This window comes from Apostichopus japonicus, chromosome 1, assembly GCF_037975245.1.
Source record: "Apostichopus japonicus isolate 1M-3 chromosome 1, ASM3797524v1, whole genome shotgun sequence".
NCBI lineage: Eukaryota > Metazoa > Echinodermata > Holothuroidea > Aspidochirotida > Stichopodidae > Apostichopus > Apostichopus japonicus.
In genome coordinates this window covers 20,807,353-20,823,639 of record NC_092561.1, presented here as the reverse complement: position 1 = coordinate 20,823,639, position 16,287 = coordinate 20,807,353, and the positions used below count along the sequence as shown (strand labels likewise).

General features: G+C 38.1%; 2 protein-coding genes across 20 annotated transcripts in view; one reads left to right on the top strand and one right to left on the bottom strand.

The window, feature by feature from the left end:
- Nucleotides 1-16,287, top strand: part of LOC139971165 (protein phosphatase 1 regulatory subunit 12A-like) — a 142,375-nt gene that overhangs the window by 95,847 nt on the left and 30,241 nt on the right. For 17 of the 18 annotated variants that reach the window (XM_071977415.1, XM_071977406.1, XM_071977424.1 and 14 more), the window contains 5 exons: nt 218-241; nt 3,383-3,448; nt 5,273-5,438; nt 6,383-6,519; nt 9,301-9,369. In XM_071977415.1, coding sequence (XP_071833516.1) covers nt 218-241; nt 3,383-3,448; nt 5,273-5,438; nt 6,383-6,519; nt 9,301-9,369 — 462 coding nt within the window. The remainder of the gene's footprint in view (nt 1-217; nt 242-3,382; nt 3,449-5,272; nt 5,439-6,382; nt 6,520-9,300; nt 9,370-16,287) is intronic. The other variant, XM_071977537.1, reaches the window with a different exon arrangement.
- Nucleotides 9,642-16,287, bottom strand: part of LOC139971268 (uncharacterized) — a 56,475-nt gene continuing 49,829 nt past the window's right edge. The window contains exons 2-3 of one of the 2 annotated variants that reach the window (XM_071977594.1): nt 10,511-15,526; nt 9,642-10,426 (exon numbers count right to left, since the gene is read on the bottom strand). In XM_071977594.1, the coding sequence (XP_071833695.1) occupies nt 10,044-10,426; nt 10,511-11,039 (912 nt within the window). In that variant the 5' untranslated portion in view covers nt 11,040-15,526 and the 3' untranslated portion in view covers nt 9,642-10,043. Of the gene's footprint in view, nt 15,527-16,287 lie in introns of both variants that reach the window. The other variant, XM_071977585.1, reaches the window with a different exon arrangement.

Here is a 16,287-nt window from a genome sequence, read left to right as displayed (position 1 = left end):
ACATTAAGTTTTTGTCGGAAGCAGTCGCTGGTGTGTCAGATTTTGGTTTGAAAAAGAAAGTTACAGAAGGTATAATCATTGAGGAAAGTAACCATATTATTAATTTCTCATTTAATTTCAAGGGTGTAAACTATGTCTACAAATATCTTTCCACTACCAAGTTTGAAAATGGCAAAATTAATTGTTTTCTGTTTTTTTTCTCTTTTCATTTTTACAGGTTCAAGTGGATAACAAGTTAGCTGTAAGTATTGTAAGGATATCAAACTAGGACATTCCTTAATGCCTTTGTTCTTTCTCTCTTAAAATGGTAAAATCACTTTCCTTCCTGTAACCCTTTTGCTGTGATCTTTTTTACAAGTTTTCAAGAAGACTTTTAAATTGAAAAATGCAATTTGTAATTCCTATCTAATATTGACTTTTTTCTTCTATTCTTTTGGTAATGGGCCATTGTTGCTGTAATATTTGACAGATTTTTGTCAGAAACTACTCCTCATTTCTGTTTTGAGATGCATTTGAGTGAACCCATCTCTTTCTGGTTGAGGTAAAACCGTGGACGAATGTTAAACCCTCATTTACCCTTGTTTGTTCCTGTATATAGTTTTCCTATCACATTCCTAACTTTATAAGGAAATAACCCCCACTCTAATCTTGGTGAGTTATTCTTCCAATTTTCTTGTATTTTGTGGTGAATACTTAGCTTTAAGCCAGCCAGCCAGCCAACACCCCTTGCCCCCTCTTCTCCCTCCCCAGGCTTAAATACACAACGCTAACTGCCACTTCCTTCTCCATGTTTGCAATGATTACTGTTTACACAGTTTGAGCTTAATAGGTTGAGGTGCCTTTCAGAAGAATATTATTGAGTTTGTATTAAACTTGCTGTTACCCTGGTTTCCGTACACTATTAACTACAAGCAAAAAAAATCTATGTTTGCAGTCCTGGTTTCCTTGAATTTGAAACTTGATACATCACTGAAAGGCCGCCTCTGTCTTTCACAGCTTGTTCAAAAGATCTCAGGATTTCAAACATATTGGGGTAAAAATGTTTGGAGGAAAAAAGCTGTGTTGTGCTTTTTGTGATCTTACACTGCAGATTCATCAGGAAATTGCTTGTTTTCTTTTCATATTTTTGAATTTTCCGAGGGTTTTTATTGATCTTGTCGTGATGATGTGTCATCATAAAATCTAACTTTATTTTACATTTTCTGAATGAGTTGAAGGATACCAAACTGCGGTGTTGCGTTGATATGTAGTTGATATGAAGTACCACAGATACCCAATGATTTCTCTTAGTAACATTGAAGTGCCAATACACTACATCCCTGAACAGGCCAATGGGATTGATTGCCAGTACACTACATCCCTGAACAGGGTCAATGGGATTGATTGCCAGTGCACTACATCCTTGAACAGGGTCAATGGGATTGATTGCCAATACACTACATCCCTGAACAGGGTCAATGGGATTGATTGCCAGTACACTACATCCCTAAACAGGGTCAATGGGATCGATTGCCAGTACACTACATCCCTGAACAGGGTCAATGGGATTGATTGCCAATACACTACATCCCTGAACAGGGTCAATGGGATTGATTGCCAGTGCACTACATCCCTGAACAGGGTCAATGGGATTGATTGCCAGTTCACTACATCCCTGAACAGGGTCAATGGGATTGATTGCCAATACACTTCACCCCTGAACAGGGTCAATGGGATTGATTGCCAATACACTTCACCCCTGAACAGGGTCAATGGGATTGATTACTGATACACTACATCCCTAAACAGGGTCAATGGGATTGATTGCCAGTACACTACACCCCTGAACAGGGTCAATGGGATTGATTACTGATACACTACATCCCTAAACAGGGTCAATGGGATTGATTGCCAGTGCACTACATCCCTGAACAGGGTCAATGGGATTGATTGCCAATACACTACATCCCTGAACAGGGTCAATGGGATTGATTACCGATACACTACATCCCTGAACAGGGTCAATGGGATTGATTGCCAGTGCACTACATCCCTGAACAGGGTCAATGGGATTGATTGCCAATACACTACACCCCTGAACAGGGTCAATGAGATTGATTACTGATACACTACATCCCTAAACAGGGTCAATGGGATTGATTGCCAGTACACTACACCCCTGAACAGGGTCAATGGGATTGATTGCCAGTACACTACATCCCTGAACAGGGTCAATGGGATTGATTGCCAGTGCACTACATCCCTGAACAGGGTCAATGGGATTGATTGCCAATACACTACATCCCTGAACAGGGTCAATGGGATTGATTACCGATACACTACATCCCTGAACAGGGTCAATGGGATTGATTGCCAGTGCACTACATCCCTGAACAGGGTCAATGGGATTGATTGCCAATACACTACACCCCTGAACAGGGTCAATGGGATTGATTACTGATACACTACATCCCTAAACAGGGTCAATGGGATTGATTGCCAGTACACTACACCCCTGAACAGGGTCAATGGGATTGATTGCCAGTACACTACATCCCTGAACAGGGTCAATGGGATTGATTGCCAGTGCACTACATCCCTGAACAGGGTCAATGGGATTGATTGCCAATACACTACATCCCTGAACAGGGTCAATGGGATTGATTACCGATACACTACATCCCTGAACAGGGTCAATGGGATTGATTGCCAGTGCACTACATCCCTGAACAGGGTCAATGGGATTGATTGCCAATACACTACACCCCTGAACAGGGTCAATGGGATTGATTACTGATACACTACATCCCTAAACAGGGTCAATGGGATTGATTGCCAGTACACTACACCCCTGAACAGGGTCAATGGGATTGATTGCCAATACACTACATCCCTGGATGATAGCATGGGTCTGACTGATAACAAGACAATATATGGTTTTATATTACACATGTATTCTCTAAAATTACAGTAGACAACAGCCACTGAAGCTGCATTATAAATGCTACTTATGCATATGAGGATACCTTTAGGTAACATGTCAAAAGTAGGATGGTGGGGGGATGGGGGCTGCAACCCCCTGCTACCTAGTTGTATACAACTTACTCTAATGTGCAGGTCTGCAATAGATAATCCATATTGTTTGACATTTAATTCATCTTAGCTGAGCCTTCTTGTTGACATGCTGCCTTAGATACAACATTCTACTTTCCTCTCCACCATTAGAAAAGTATAAAATTTGATTGTTTTTTTTCTCACTTTTTTTCCATCTTTGTTGCTATGATTGTGTAATGTGATTCACATCCCAACACGACTGACTTGATGATAATAATCATGCATGATGTTTTTATTTGACGTGTTTGATTTTGCTTACTTTCTTACAATGACTTCACCTTTACGGTAGGATAAACATAATGAAGAAGATCCCTTACAGAGAAGACCAGTGAGGCCTGGCAGGTCGGAAAAGGAGGTAAGATCTCACAGTAGCAGTAGGGTTCTCTTTTTCATATGCTCTTAAAAAAAGAAGGAACAACAGAAAACTGACTAATAGTAAGAAAAATCTAAAGTAATTGAAAAGAGCAAAGAAAATTTAATTTTTTGGCTAGAATTCAAAACTAGTGACTTGTGCTTCTGAGGTCAACGGTTTGAATTTAGCCAAGTTGAAGGTAGCAGATAAGAGAGTAAACCCAACAACCTGTAGGTTCTTGGTTGGAACCCCCACCAGGAATCAGGTTCTTTCGACTGATTCAAATCGTTGTGCAGCAACTGCATTCACCATGGCTGCACTGCAGCGATGATGAATGTGGTAGCTTTGCTTCCGTCAGCATTTGGGAAATTGGTCAGATGCCAAGGTACCCTCCAGTCCTCCCAGCGTGGACATTAAGGGGCAGTCCCAAGTGCAGGAATGGGTGCAACAATTGTGTGCCTGCCTCCAAATTCTTTGAACACTGATCGACAAGAGAAAGTTTGAAATCAACCTGTGTCCGTTCGAGATCATCACATAAATAGGGTTCCAAATGAGCTTCTATTGACAACCCTGACCTTAAAACACCCACTAAATGAATATACTAAACTAGTCAATACTTCCTTTGCTCTTTTCAAATTTGTTTATCTATTTAAGCCAAGTGATTGCCTCTCTTGACCATATTTTACTTTCCACCAAAATTCACGGACATGAATCACAGAAACTTGTTTTCACTTTGTCTCTGATATCTGTGATATTTGTCTTTTCCTTCCCATCAAAAATGTTGCAGTTTCTCTTAAGTAAAGTGTTAGCAGTTAGTTATAATACAATAATGACTTCAGCAAAGGCACTGCAAAGTGACTTAGGGCTAGGTATGAACTCCGCTAGTACGAGAGTTTGGTAGGACTAGTCTTTAGTGTTAATGTTGTATTTTGGAAGCGGTGCAGAATATTTCAAGATTGTTAACTTCAGTTGTGATGTTTAAAATGCAAACAAAAATATATATATATATATACGCAGAAACCACACTCCTGTTTGGATTGCTTCTGTAATACAATGCTTCTGATATGAACAGCAACCCTGAGGATAAAACCAATATTCTGATGGCAGAAGATTTTCCTGTTCGATATCTGCTTTATAACTTGTGCCTTCCCTTGGCAAAACATGATACCTGATATCATCGTTTTTGAAAAGGAAATGAATTTTATGTTGTTTTTTTCAACTATGAAAATGTCTTGACAAATTTGGTGCCAACAGAGTTAAGTAGCATCATTGTGGCATTTGAAGTGTGAATATTTTACGATTTCTCTCGATAATGTGAACATCATTTGTCCCAGGTGAAGTTAATATTTAAATTAGTTAGCAATTCCTTTGAATTCAGATTACATTCATTTCTAGATACACATGAAAAAATTGATCCCATTTTCAGGAAAATATTGGCAATAAACTTTGTAAAAAAGGAACATTTTGTAACCTAGTTGCCTGAATGGCATCCTAGACTAGCCACTGAGTAGTATCAAAGTACATAAAACTTGTTATATATCCTGTGTTAACCATATCTCTCCTTAGGAATAAAATATCGATGTGATATTTGTCCTCCCAAGAAGGTGCAATACTTATTGACATGTGTAATATCTATTGCAATAAAGTCCATAAGGTGTTCATTTGAAGGTATTCATCTGAGAGATATATAGGTATTCTCTTTTTGTAAAGCCAAGCAAGTTTGAAGCCCCTAGTGGAATAGTTTGTAGAAAAGGAATAAGACATTTGGTTAAATCACAAGTTTTAAAAAAGAAAGCTTGTCTCATGGGATTCTCTTTTTTCTACTAGGAGCCTGAAGTTAGTACCGACAGCTTGCGTAAACCAGAGGAGAAGGCAGAACCAGCGCCCGTGGCCACATTCATCGCCAGGCCTAGAGTAACTGCAACTGTTAGTAATGATAGTAGCTCTTCAAGCACCATAAGGCTATCACCGAGATACAACGGTAGTAAAACAGGTACGTAGCTCTTGAAGCATAAGTAGACAGAGATACAAGTTAGTACAACAGGGTATGTCTGGTTACTGTTAGTAATGATAGTACCTCTTCAAGGACCATAAGGCTATCACCTAGATACAACGGTAGTAAAACAGGTACGTAGCTCTTAAAGCATAAGTAGACAGAGATACAAGTCAGTACAACAGGGTATGTCTGGTTACTGTTAGTAATGATAGTAGCTCTTCAAGCACCATAAGGCTATAACCGAGATACAACGGTAGTAAAACAGGTACGTAGCTCTTAAAGCATAAGTAGACAGAGATACAAGTTAGTACAACAGTGTATGTCTGGTTACTGTTAGTAATGATAGTAGCTCTTCAAGCACCATAAGGCTATAACCGAGATACAACGGTAGTAAAACAGGTACGTAGCTCTTAAAGCATAAGTAGACAGAGATACAAGTTAGTACAACAGGGTATGTCTGGTTACTGTTAGTAATGATAGTACCTCTTCAAGCACCATAAGGCTATCACCAAGATACATACAGGTGTAACAGGTAGATCTGCTTATGGTGTTAGTAATGAGTACTAATTAGGACAGGAGTTCTTCAACTTATATGCTGTCACAATGGTGCAGATTGGTAGTTAAACCCCCTGTTATGATTACAGAAATTTGTCTGGAAGCAGAACTTCCTGCTTTATATTTGAATTGATAAAGTATATGAAGAATACACACAAAAGAGAGAGAAATGAAAGAAACCCACGCTCAGTGTCAACAGATAATTTCTAAGCAAGAAGTGAAATTTTGTGTCTTTCCAGAAGATTATAACCTTTTTCATTTGCTTAACTCCTTATCTGCCAGTCGCCACAAACATATAGCATCTTTGAATGGTTCTATAAGTTATCAAGAGATAAAGTTACTCTTTTTTTTCAAGTAAAAATCATTTTCATTTGTTCGTCCTACAGATGACATTAAAGAAAAAGAGCGGGAGAAAGAGAAGGAGAAAGACAACGACGAGAAATCACCAAGACGAAGCACCGCATTTCTACGACGGAAACCGCGGGAGAAGCGACGAGGCACAGGAATTATACATAGAGAAGAGGTGAGAGAGACGGTTCATTTTTAAGATCATATGCTGCTGCCTTGCATTAGGAGTTGTCCTATGCATTAGGAGTTGCATTAGGAGCAAATGCATAAGCAAAATGCATTAGGAGTTGTCCTATGTCCTGACTTATTGATTAAAAACTAGCAAGGTAAAGTCAGAGGACTTTGGGGGCTTCGGTTTCTTGTATATGAACACTAGTTTTAGTTAAGTTTGTCTTCTTGGAATGTGTACGGTGTTCTGTTGATTCAAATCCCAGCGAATTTCAAGAAATGGTTGCAATTGTAACAACCTAAAATAAACCAATCACAAGAGCCAAGTAATTTTATGCTTTTGAACTTAACTTCATTCATCATCCAGGGAGTAATTAAGCGTTCAAATAAATTTTGGTCACAGTTTTGAAGGTTTGTCTGAATATGAAATACTATTGTTAATGCATACAAAAACTGCTATGAATGCATCATTGACCTTGTATAGCACTATGACCACTTTGCATAGCTTCATGCTATGCGATGCTGTATAAATTATCCTGCGTGAAATCCAAAATGGTCTGTCATACTGGAAAATTGCCCCATTTGTCACAAGGATAACATATGATAATCCTATACGTTGTGCTGGTTACCTGGCTATCATCAGTGCCAAGCAGTGGTCCCTTTAGGTCAGGACAGGCTAACAGTACATATTGTGATGACTAGGCATCCATCATCAATATATCAAACAGATGATAATCCTACTCGTACTGGTTACCTGGCTATCATCAGTGCCAAGCAGTGATCCCTTTAGGTCAGGACATAGGCTAACAGTACATGTTGTGATGGGTAGGCATCCATCATCAATATATCAAACAGATGATAATCCTACTCGTACTGGTTACCTGGCTATCATCAGTGCCAAGCAGTGATCCCTTTAGGTCAGGACATAGGCTAACAGTACATGTTGTGATGGGTAGCCATCTATCATCAATATATAAAAACAGATGATAATCCTACTCATACTGGTTACCTGGCTATCATCAGTGCCAGGCAGTGATCCCTTTAGGTCAGGACAGGCTAACAGTACATGTTGTGATGGGTCGCCATCTATCATCAATATATCAAACATGATAATCCTATACGTTGTGCTGGTTACCTGGCTATCATCAGTGCCAAGCAGTGATCCCTTTAGGTCAGGGCAGGCTAACGGTACATGTTGTGATGGGTAGGCATCCATCATTAATATATAAAAACAGATGATAATCCTACTCGTACTGGTTACCTGGCTATCATCAGTGCCAAGCAGTGATCCCTTTAGGTCAGGGCAGGCTAACGGTACATGTTGTGATGGCTAGGCATCCATCATCAATATATAAAAACAGGTGATAATCCTACATGCTGTGCCGGTTACCTGGTTATCATCAGTGCCAGGCAGTGATCCCTTTAGGTCAGGACAGGCTAACAGTACATGTTGTGATGGCTAGGCATGTATCCAGGAATAGTTAAGTGTCTCTTATAAAGTACTCTGTCTTCCTGTGTACAAACTTGCTATACATCCCTGCACTTGCAGAGCGATTTGATAATTTCGCATAGCATCTTTTGATGCAATACTGGGTAAGCTATTTACTGGAATCATTAATGTATCAATATAAACCTTAAAAAAAAAATAATCCAAGATATCATATAACATTTAAACAGACAAATTTTCTACAAGAATGATTGTTTATTTTAAGTTATCGATACTCTGTAACAGACCTACAAACTATGATGACTCGCCAGTTTACGTCCCTAGATCAAGAAAAGATGAAATTAATCATGACTGATGTTCATAAAGCAGTTTACAAACATTAAATAAAATGCTTTTCTAAAGTTTTTTAAAAAATGATTTTTTAGGAATCGATGTTTGATCTAAAATGTTGTTGATATTTCTTCTCTTTTCTTTCACTTTTCTTTCACTTCTCTCCAGGTCTTTCTAGTTTCATAACTGATCTATTCTCTATTTCTTTCTTTAATCTCATCATCTTTTTATTACAATAAGCATGAGCATGGTCTGAGAATTCACACTTTTGCAGTGATATCTTTCCAATTTTTGAGAAAGTTTTTCAACAGTCAAACCATAATTTTGCAAAGCTGCGGAGCAGTGACGCTGTTGGTGAAACTTTCCAAAACATTTGAGAAAACTGGATAAGAATGGTTTAAAAGTGGCCTGTGACCATTAATTTGGGGGGGGGAAGGAAGGGGGAATACCAAATTCTTGAAAATAGTTTCATTAGTTGTTAAATATGAAAGCTATATAACACAGTGTGTGATAGCAGCTCAGACGACTGCTAAAGGTTTGATTCCTAGACTAGAAGAATATACTTGACTCATACTATTGGAAAGTTTTGTGATCACTTGTTTATGTGATCACTTTTTGTGCTGTGGAAGAATATCCAACAACTTGGAAGATTCCAATATGTGACAAAATACAGATTAATTTCTGTTCCATATTCTGTGTCTCTCATTTTAACAGTTCAAAATTTTTTTAAAAGGAATAGAATTTTATATTTTTGTCATTATACTTTTCAATTCCATCAAAATTCAGATTTCTTTTTTAATAAGGCTCTTAGTGAATTTCCAGTAACCATCCTCAGGTCAAAACAGTTTTGTGTCCTTAATTGAAACGTTCTTTAGCAAGTTTCAGTCTCGTTAATGGTCACCAGAAAGTTAACCGTTCTTACTCCAGATATTTTCATGGAATCGCTGCCATGGTAACTCATATCTTGAATCATGTTTCAAAACTGATGAATATTCATTCCTTCACATCCAGGACGAACAGAGCGAGGAATCAGCATCCGAGTCTGAAGAATCAGAGGAGGAAGAGAAACCTGCACCAAAGGTAGGATCTTTGAATATGCATAAGTGTAGAGGTCAAAGGTCAAGCTTCTGAAATGTACAGTACGCCATTTAGGTGTAGTTATGTTTTTGTTTCAGTGAAATTTTTATTACTTTGCAGTATTGACTCAGATTTATAGTTGAAGATCATCAGTGAGCTGAATTGGGGAGTGGAGTGGGGACAGGTGGGGAGTGTGGAAGGGTGGGGAGGGGAGTAGGGGAAGGGAGGGGAGTAGGGGAAGGGTGGGGAGGAGAATTGGGGAATGGGAGGTAGAGGGATGGGATGGTATAGATGAGTATTATATAAGTGTGGAAGGATGGACAGTGAATTCTTTACCATGACATGTAGCATCTCTGAAAAAATACTTATTGGTTTATTGACGAAATTGACATGTATCATTATGAAACCTCAAACCGCTGGGTCACTTAGTGATTGATGTTATTTTTTTGAAACTTATGTAATTGTAAGAAACTTCCTTTTCCCCCTTCCACCCCATTTTTATTGGAAATACATTATCCCTTCAAGGGTCCATTACATTGTTGCTATGTTTTTATTTGCTTTTTATTTAAGTAAATTAAAGTTGTAATATTCAGTTCAAAGTTTATGCTAAGACTCCTCTGACATCAAGCCACTTTAGAGTAAACTAAGCATTTCCAAGATGGGTTACAAACAGGTTGTTAGTTAATCTTGATTCTGTCAGTGAAGCTACAGATAATCTGGCCATGGATGTTCTCAAACTGCTTACAGATTGAGAGGATCACATGACCTAGGACTAAAGTAGATAACACAGTGTTCTCAAACTGCTTACAGATTGAGAGGATCACATGACCTAGGACTAAAGTAGATAACACAGTTGAGAGGACCACATGACCTAGGACTAAAGTAGATAACACAGTTGAGACGATCACATGACCTAGGACTTGAGTAGATAAAACAGTTGAGAGGATCACATGCCCTAGGACTTGAGTAGATAAAACAGTTGAGAGGATCACATGCCCTAGGACTAAAGTAGATAACACAGTGTTCTCAAACTGCTGACAGATTGAGAGGATCACATGCCCTAGGACTAAAGTAGATAACACAGTTGAGAGGATCACATGACCTAGGACTAAAGTAGATAACACAGTTGAGAGGATCACATGACCTAGGACTAAAGTAGATAAAACAGTTGAGAGGATCACATGCCCTAGGACTAAAGTAGATAACACAGTGTTCTCAAACTGCTGACAGATTGAGAGGATCACATGCCCTAGGACTAAAGTAGATAACACAGTTGAGAGGATCACATGACCTAGGACTAAAGTAGATAAAACAGTTGAGAGGATCACATGACCTAGGACTAAAGTAGATAACACAGTTGAGACGATCACATGACCTAGGACTAAAGTAGATAACACAGTTGAGAGGATCACATGACCTAGGACTAAAGTAGATAACACAGTTGAGAGGATCACATGACCTAGGACTAAAGTAGATAACACAGTTGAGACGATCACATGACCTAGGACTAAAGTAGATAACACAGTTGAGAGGATCACATGACCTAGGACTTGAGTAGATAAAACAGTTGAGAGGATCACATGCCCTAGGACTAAAGTAGATAACACAGTTGGAACAGGGAAGAGACTCAAATAGAGACTTAAAAATGTCTCCTTTTTGCTATCTTTGGTCATAGTATTCAAAGGTCACAGAGGTCATATGAATATGTTTATCATATTTGAGCTAAATCAACCTGTCGAGTAATAGTTCCTACGCATTTTGCGACATTGTTGATATATAAGCCATCTCAGGCAAGAAGATAACAAGGGGTTTGAATTTCTTGGTTTTATAGCGAGCCTTCTCAGGCAAGAAGATAACAAGGGGTTTGAATTTCTTGGTTTTATAGCGAGCCATCTCAGGCAAGAAGATAACAAGGGGTTTGAATTTCTTGGTTTTATAGCGAGCCATCTCAGGCAAGAAGATAACAAGGGGTTTAAATTCCTTGGTTTTATAGCGAGCCATCTCAGGCAAGAAGATAACAAGGGGTTTGAATTTCTTGGTTTTATAGCGAGCCATCTCAGGCAAGAAGATAACAAGGGGTTTGAATTTCTTGGTTTTATAGCGAGCCATCTCAGGCAAGAAGATAACAAGGGGTTTGAATTTCTTGGTTTTATAGCGAGCCATCTCAGGCAAGAAGATAACAAGGGGTTTGAATTTCTTGGTTTTATAGCTGGCCATCTCAGGCAAGAAGATAACAAGGGGTTTGAATTTCTTGGTTTTATAGCGAGCCATCTCAGGCAAGAAGATAACAAGGGGTTTGAATTTCTTGGTTTTATAGCGAGCCATCTCAGGCAAGAAGATAACAAGGGGTTTGAATTTCTTGGTTTTATAGCGTAGAGAACTGTTATTCCCGATACATAGACAAGTCTTTATAATGTGAAGACAAATCACAAGAATAGTTTATCACTTTCATTTGATCTGGAAAATAGCAAGATCCTTAGAACAAAAAAATTGTCTTTCAATTTGTGAGGCAAAGTTTTCTCACAAAATTTGTTACATTATTCTAAATGAGTTGCTCTCTGTAAAGCTAGTGGAGGATGTGGACTAAAAGAATAACTCAACAGTTTTCATTGAAGAAGAAGGATGGATGTTCCCCTTTATAGAGAGTTTAATTTACACACTACATTTCTTTAGAAACTCAAAACTAGAAATTATTGGCATGTACCGTTTCATTGTATGTACCATGCATATGCCAATACATTTTTACCCTAGACAAACATGTGACAGTAGCAGACTGTTGTAATAAAATAATTTGTGTAAATTTTAAACTTCCTTCCTTTAGTTTGCCTGCTTCATTTACATATCTCTTGGAATCACTTACTCAGGTTCCTAATTCATCCACAATTGTAAACATTTAGCTGATCAATGCATTTCTATTGTTCTTTACCTATCTATTGTTTTTAACTCATGTATTTTTTCTCTAGAAGAGTGTTTTCGGTTACTCTATTCATCTATTGTTTATTGACTGTATTGTTCTGTAGTTCAAGAGCAATTGTTCTTTTCCCTCGTGTTCAGTGAAGGATACAGGTGGTGCAACTCATGGTCAATGCAGTGTTTGTGTAATTACAATTTTTAAACAGCCCCCTCACTCGTTGCTAGAAATCTCCCACAGAACTATGCTAGATAAATCTGAAGCGCAGATATTGATTTGATTAGCTTTACCAGCTTTCAACTTGATCTAATTAGCTGGCATTGTGATGAGGTCCCTGGATAGGTAGACACTGTCTAACATGTTCCGTTGTAGAGCTTAGTAAATGTTCCATTACCACTTGCATACAACAGTATGTAAACTTCAGAGAATGAACTGTTCCTTGGGTACAGGGTTCCTTTACATATAGTGTTCCCTTCATAACTACAAGTAGCCAGTGTCTGTAAGTTATATCTGTTGTCCCTTAATAACTACCAGCTTCGTAACTAATATTATGCAGAGTTCCTTTACATCTAGGGTCCCCTTCATAACTACAAGTAGCCAGTGTCTGTAAGTTATATCTGTTGTCCCTTAATAACTACCAGCTTCGTAACTAATATTATGCAGAGTTCCTTAACATCTAGTGTTCCCTTCATAACTACAAGTAGCCAGTGTCTGTAAGTTATATCTTTTGTCCCTTAATAACTACCAGCTTCGTAACTAATATTATGCAGAGTTCCTTTACATCTAGTGTTCCCTTCATAACTACAAGTAGCCAGTGTCTGTAAGTTATATCTGTTGTCCCTTAATAACTACCAGCTTCGTAACTAATATTATGCAGAGTGCCTTTACGTCTAGGGTCCCCTTCATAACTACAAGTAGCCAGTGTCTGTAAGTTATATCTGTTGTCCCTTAATAACTACCAGCTTCGTAACTAATATTATGCAGAGTTCTTTTACATCTAGGGTCCCCTTCATAACTACAAGTAGCCAGTGGCTGTAAGTTATATCTGTTGTCCCTTAATAACTACAAGTAGCCAGTGTCTGTAAGTTATATCTGTTATCCCTTAATAACTACCAGCTTCGTAACTAATATTATGCAGAGTTCCTTTACATCTAGTGTTCCCTTCATAACTACAAGTAGCCAGTGTCTGTAAGTTATATCTGTTGTCCCTAAATAACTACCAGCTTCGTAACTAATATTATGCAGAGTTCCTTTACATCTAGGGTCCCCTTCATAACTACAAGTAGCCAGTGTCTGTAAGTTATATCTGTTGTCCCTTAATAACTACAAGTAGCCAGTGTCTGTAAGTTATATCTGTTATCCCTTAATAACTACCAGCTTCGTAACTAATATTATGCAGAGTTCCTTTACATCTAGTGTTCCCTTCATAACTACAAGTAGCCAGTGTCTGTAAGTTATATCTGTTATCCCTTAATAACTACCAGCTTCGTAACTAATATTATGCAGAGTTCCTTTACATCTAGTGTTCCCTTCATAACTACAAGTAGCCAGTGTCTGTAAGTTATATCTGTTGTCCCTTAATAACTACCAGCTTCGTAATAGGGTTGGGCGATATATCGAAAATTATTATTATCGCGATAATTTTTTTTCAAGACGATATTTTTTGAGGATTGAACAAATGACGATAATTTCTTGTGAAAGAAATTTGAAATAGATGTAGAAAAAAAAATTCTCCGTTTTATGTGTAAATGTTATTCTATCATTCCATGGTTAAGAAAGTTGAAAAGAAATATTTTATCAACTTCATTTACTGACTTTTGAACTTCGTAAAAACCCGTTCTTTACAACATTGACTGTATAGAGAACAAAACTCTGAAAATCAGTAGAGAAATTACCAATTGTGTACGAAAAGTAAGTTGGTACACCTTTCTAATTTTACGAAAGATCGAGCAAAATACTTTCGAAAAATTCACGCGAAACTGGCATATCGTGCTAAATGCAACAAGTGTCATGTAAACAAGGCTCTAGTACACCCATTTATGAATAAACCAGTAGACCACATCTGGTGTAAAGCGGGGAAAGAGTATTTTCTAGAATTTCCCAAAAAAAATAATAATAATAATATCCTACCATAGTTAAGTGTATAGTAAATAGCCTAACCACTTCGTCGGTTACGGATCTCACGTAACAACAAAAACACAACTAATTGTATTTTGCGAAGTTGACGATTTCTACAAGGACATGGAAACAATATTTAGCATTAAGTTAATCACGCCTGGTGGCCTAAAACATGGAATTACAAGGTTTACTTTCATAAAGATGGCCATACTGTAGCTATTGGGGCCTTGATATCGTGCTATGTCTGTATGGTATAGACTGTGCCTCGTGTATAAGGGGAAATAGATTGTTTTGTTCATGCGGAGGTGTCGGTTGGCTTGAGGTGTGTTTTACTTACCTTAATGTTACGGGGATATTTACCTACTGTACTTTCCTTGAACGTCTTAGATAATATTTCGCATAACTTTACGGATCCTTTACTGACTGACCTAATTAATTCTAGAGTGGAGCCAAAAAAGTTTACTCCATGAAAAGTTTTTTGGAACCGTGCCAAAAATGTTAACAAGCAGGTGTTAGACAGGGGGGTTGTTTCGCAAGGTACCTGAGAAAATTCAAAGCACATTGTAGCCTACCGTGATATTTAAGTACGGTTAAACACTGCAGTTGTAAACTGATTGTTAGGCAGTCTAGAAACGGGGCTTTGACGAACGTAGTTTGTTTCATAATATCGACAGTTTTGTAAGTTAAACTCTATAAAGATTGTAAGACAGATTAAATCTCTTTTCATTTTATCACATAATATAGCTACTCTAACTTGTCATTTTAAAACTTTCATCAGTTTCGTGACAATTTAAATTCATAAAGTTAGTCAGTATTTTGAATCCTCAATTGCGAATTTTTTATCGCCATACACGCAAAAATACTTAACTTTTCCGGGGGCCTTCGCCCATGGACCCCCACAAGGGGTTCCACCCCTTGACTTCAACGGGGCTCTAAGGCGGGCCCTGAACCCCACGCCATTATGCTCGGTGTGTTTGCTGCGCGAAAACACGGGAGGGAAATCGGCAGTTGTTTTTTAGTGTGTTCGCGAACACACTAAAAACAACAAGAAAAAATTATCGTAATTATCGAAATATCGCGATAATTTTTGAACTATTTATCGTGACATTAAAAAGCAAATATCGCCCAACCCTACTTCGTAACTAATATTATGCAGAGTTCCTTTACATCTAGGGTCCCCTTCATAACTACAAGTAGCCAGTGTCTGTAAGTTATATCTGTTGTCCCTTAATAACTACCAGCTTCGTAACTAATATTATGCACAGTTCCTTTACATCTAGTGTTCCCTTCATAACTACAAGTAGCCAGTGTCTGTAAGTTATATCTGTTGTCCCTTAATAACTACCAGCTTCGTAACTAATATTATGCAGAGTTCCTTTACATCTAGGGTCCCCTTCATAACTACAAGTAGCCAGTGTCTGTAAGTTATATCTGTTGTCCCTTAATAACTACCAGCTTTGTAACTAATATTATGCAGAGTTCCTTTACATCTAGTGTTCCCTTCATAACTACAAGTAGCCTCTTTCCCTTTAACCCAAACAAATCGTTGACACTACCTTTAAGCCACCCATAACCAGTGTCCCACTGTCCCTTGATATATAAATTCCATTAACCAGATTTCCCTTTAGTCTACCGATAGAGATTACTATCGGAATATTCTAGGACAAAAATAATATCATCATCAAGCCATTATAGACCCAAACATCATCCCTCCATCAAGATCCAAATCTGAAATTGAAAAGGGATTTTTTTGTTGTTAAATGATCTTTGTTAGGCCAGGTGTGTTTTAACATCATCTAGGGCACAGATGCCACCAGATGGAGAGACAAGTGCACGTCAGAATTTCATCTGGCTCGTCGTAAGTAAAAGCATTCCAGAAATACCAGTCATAG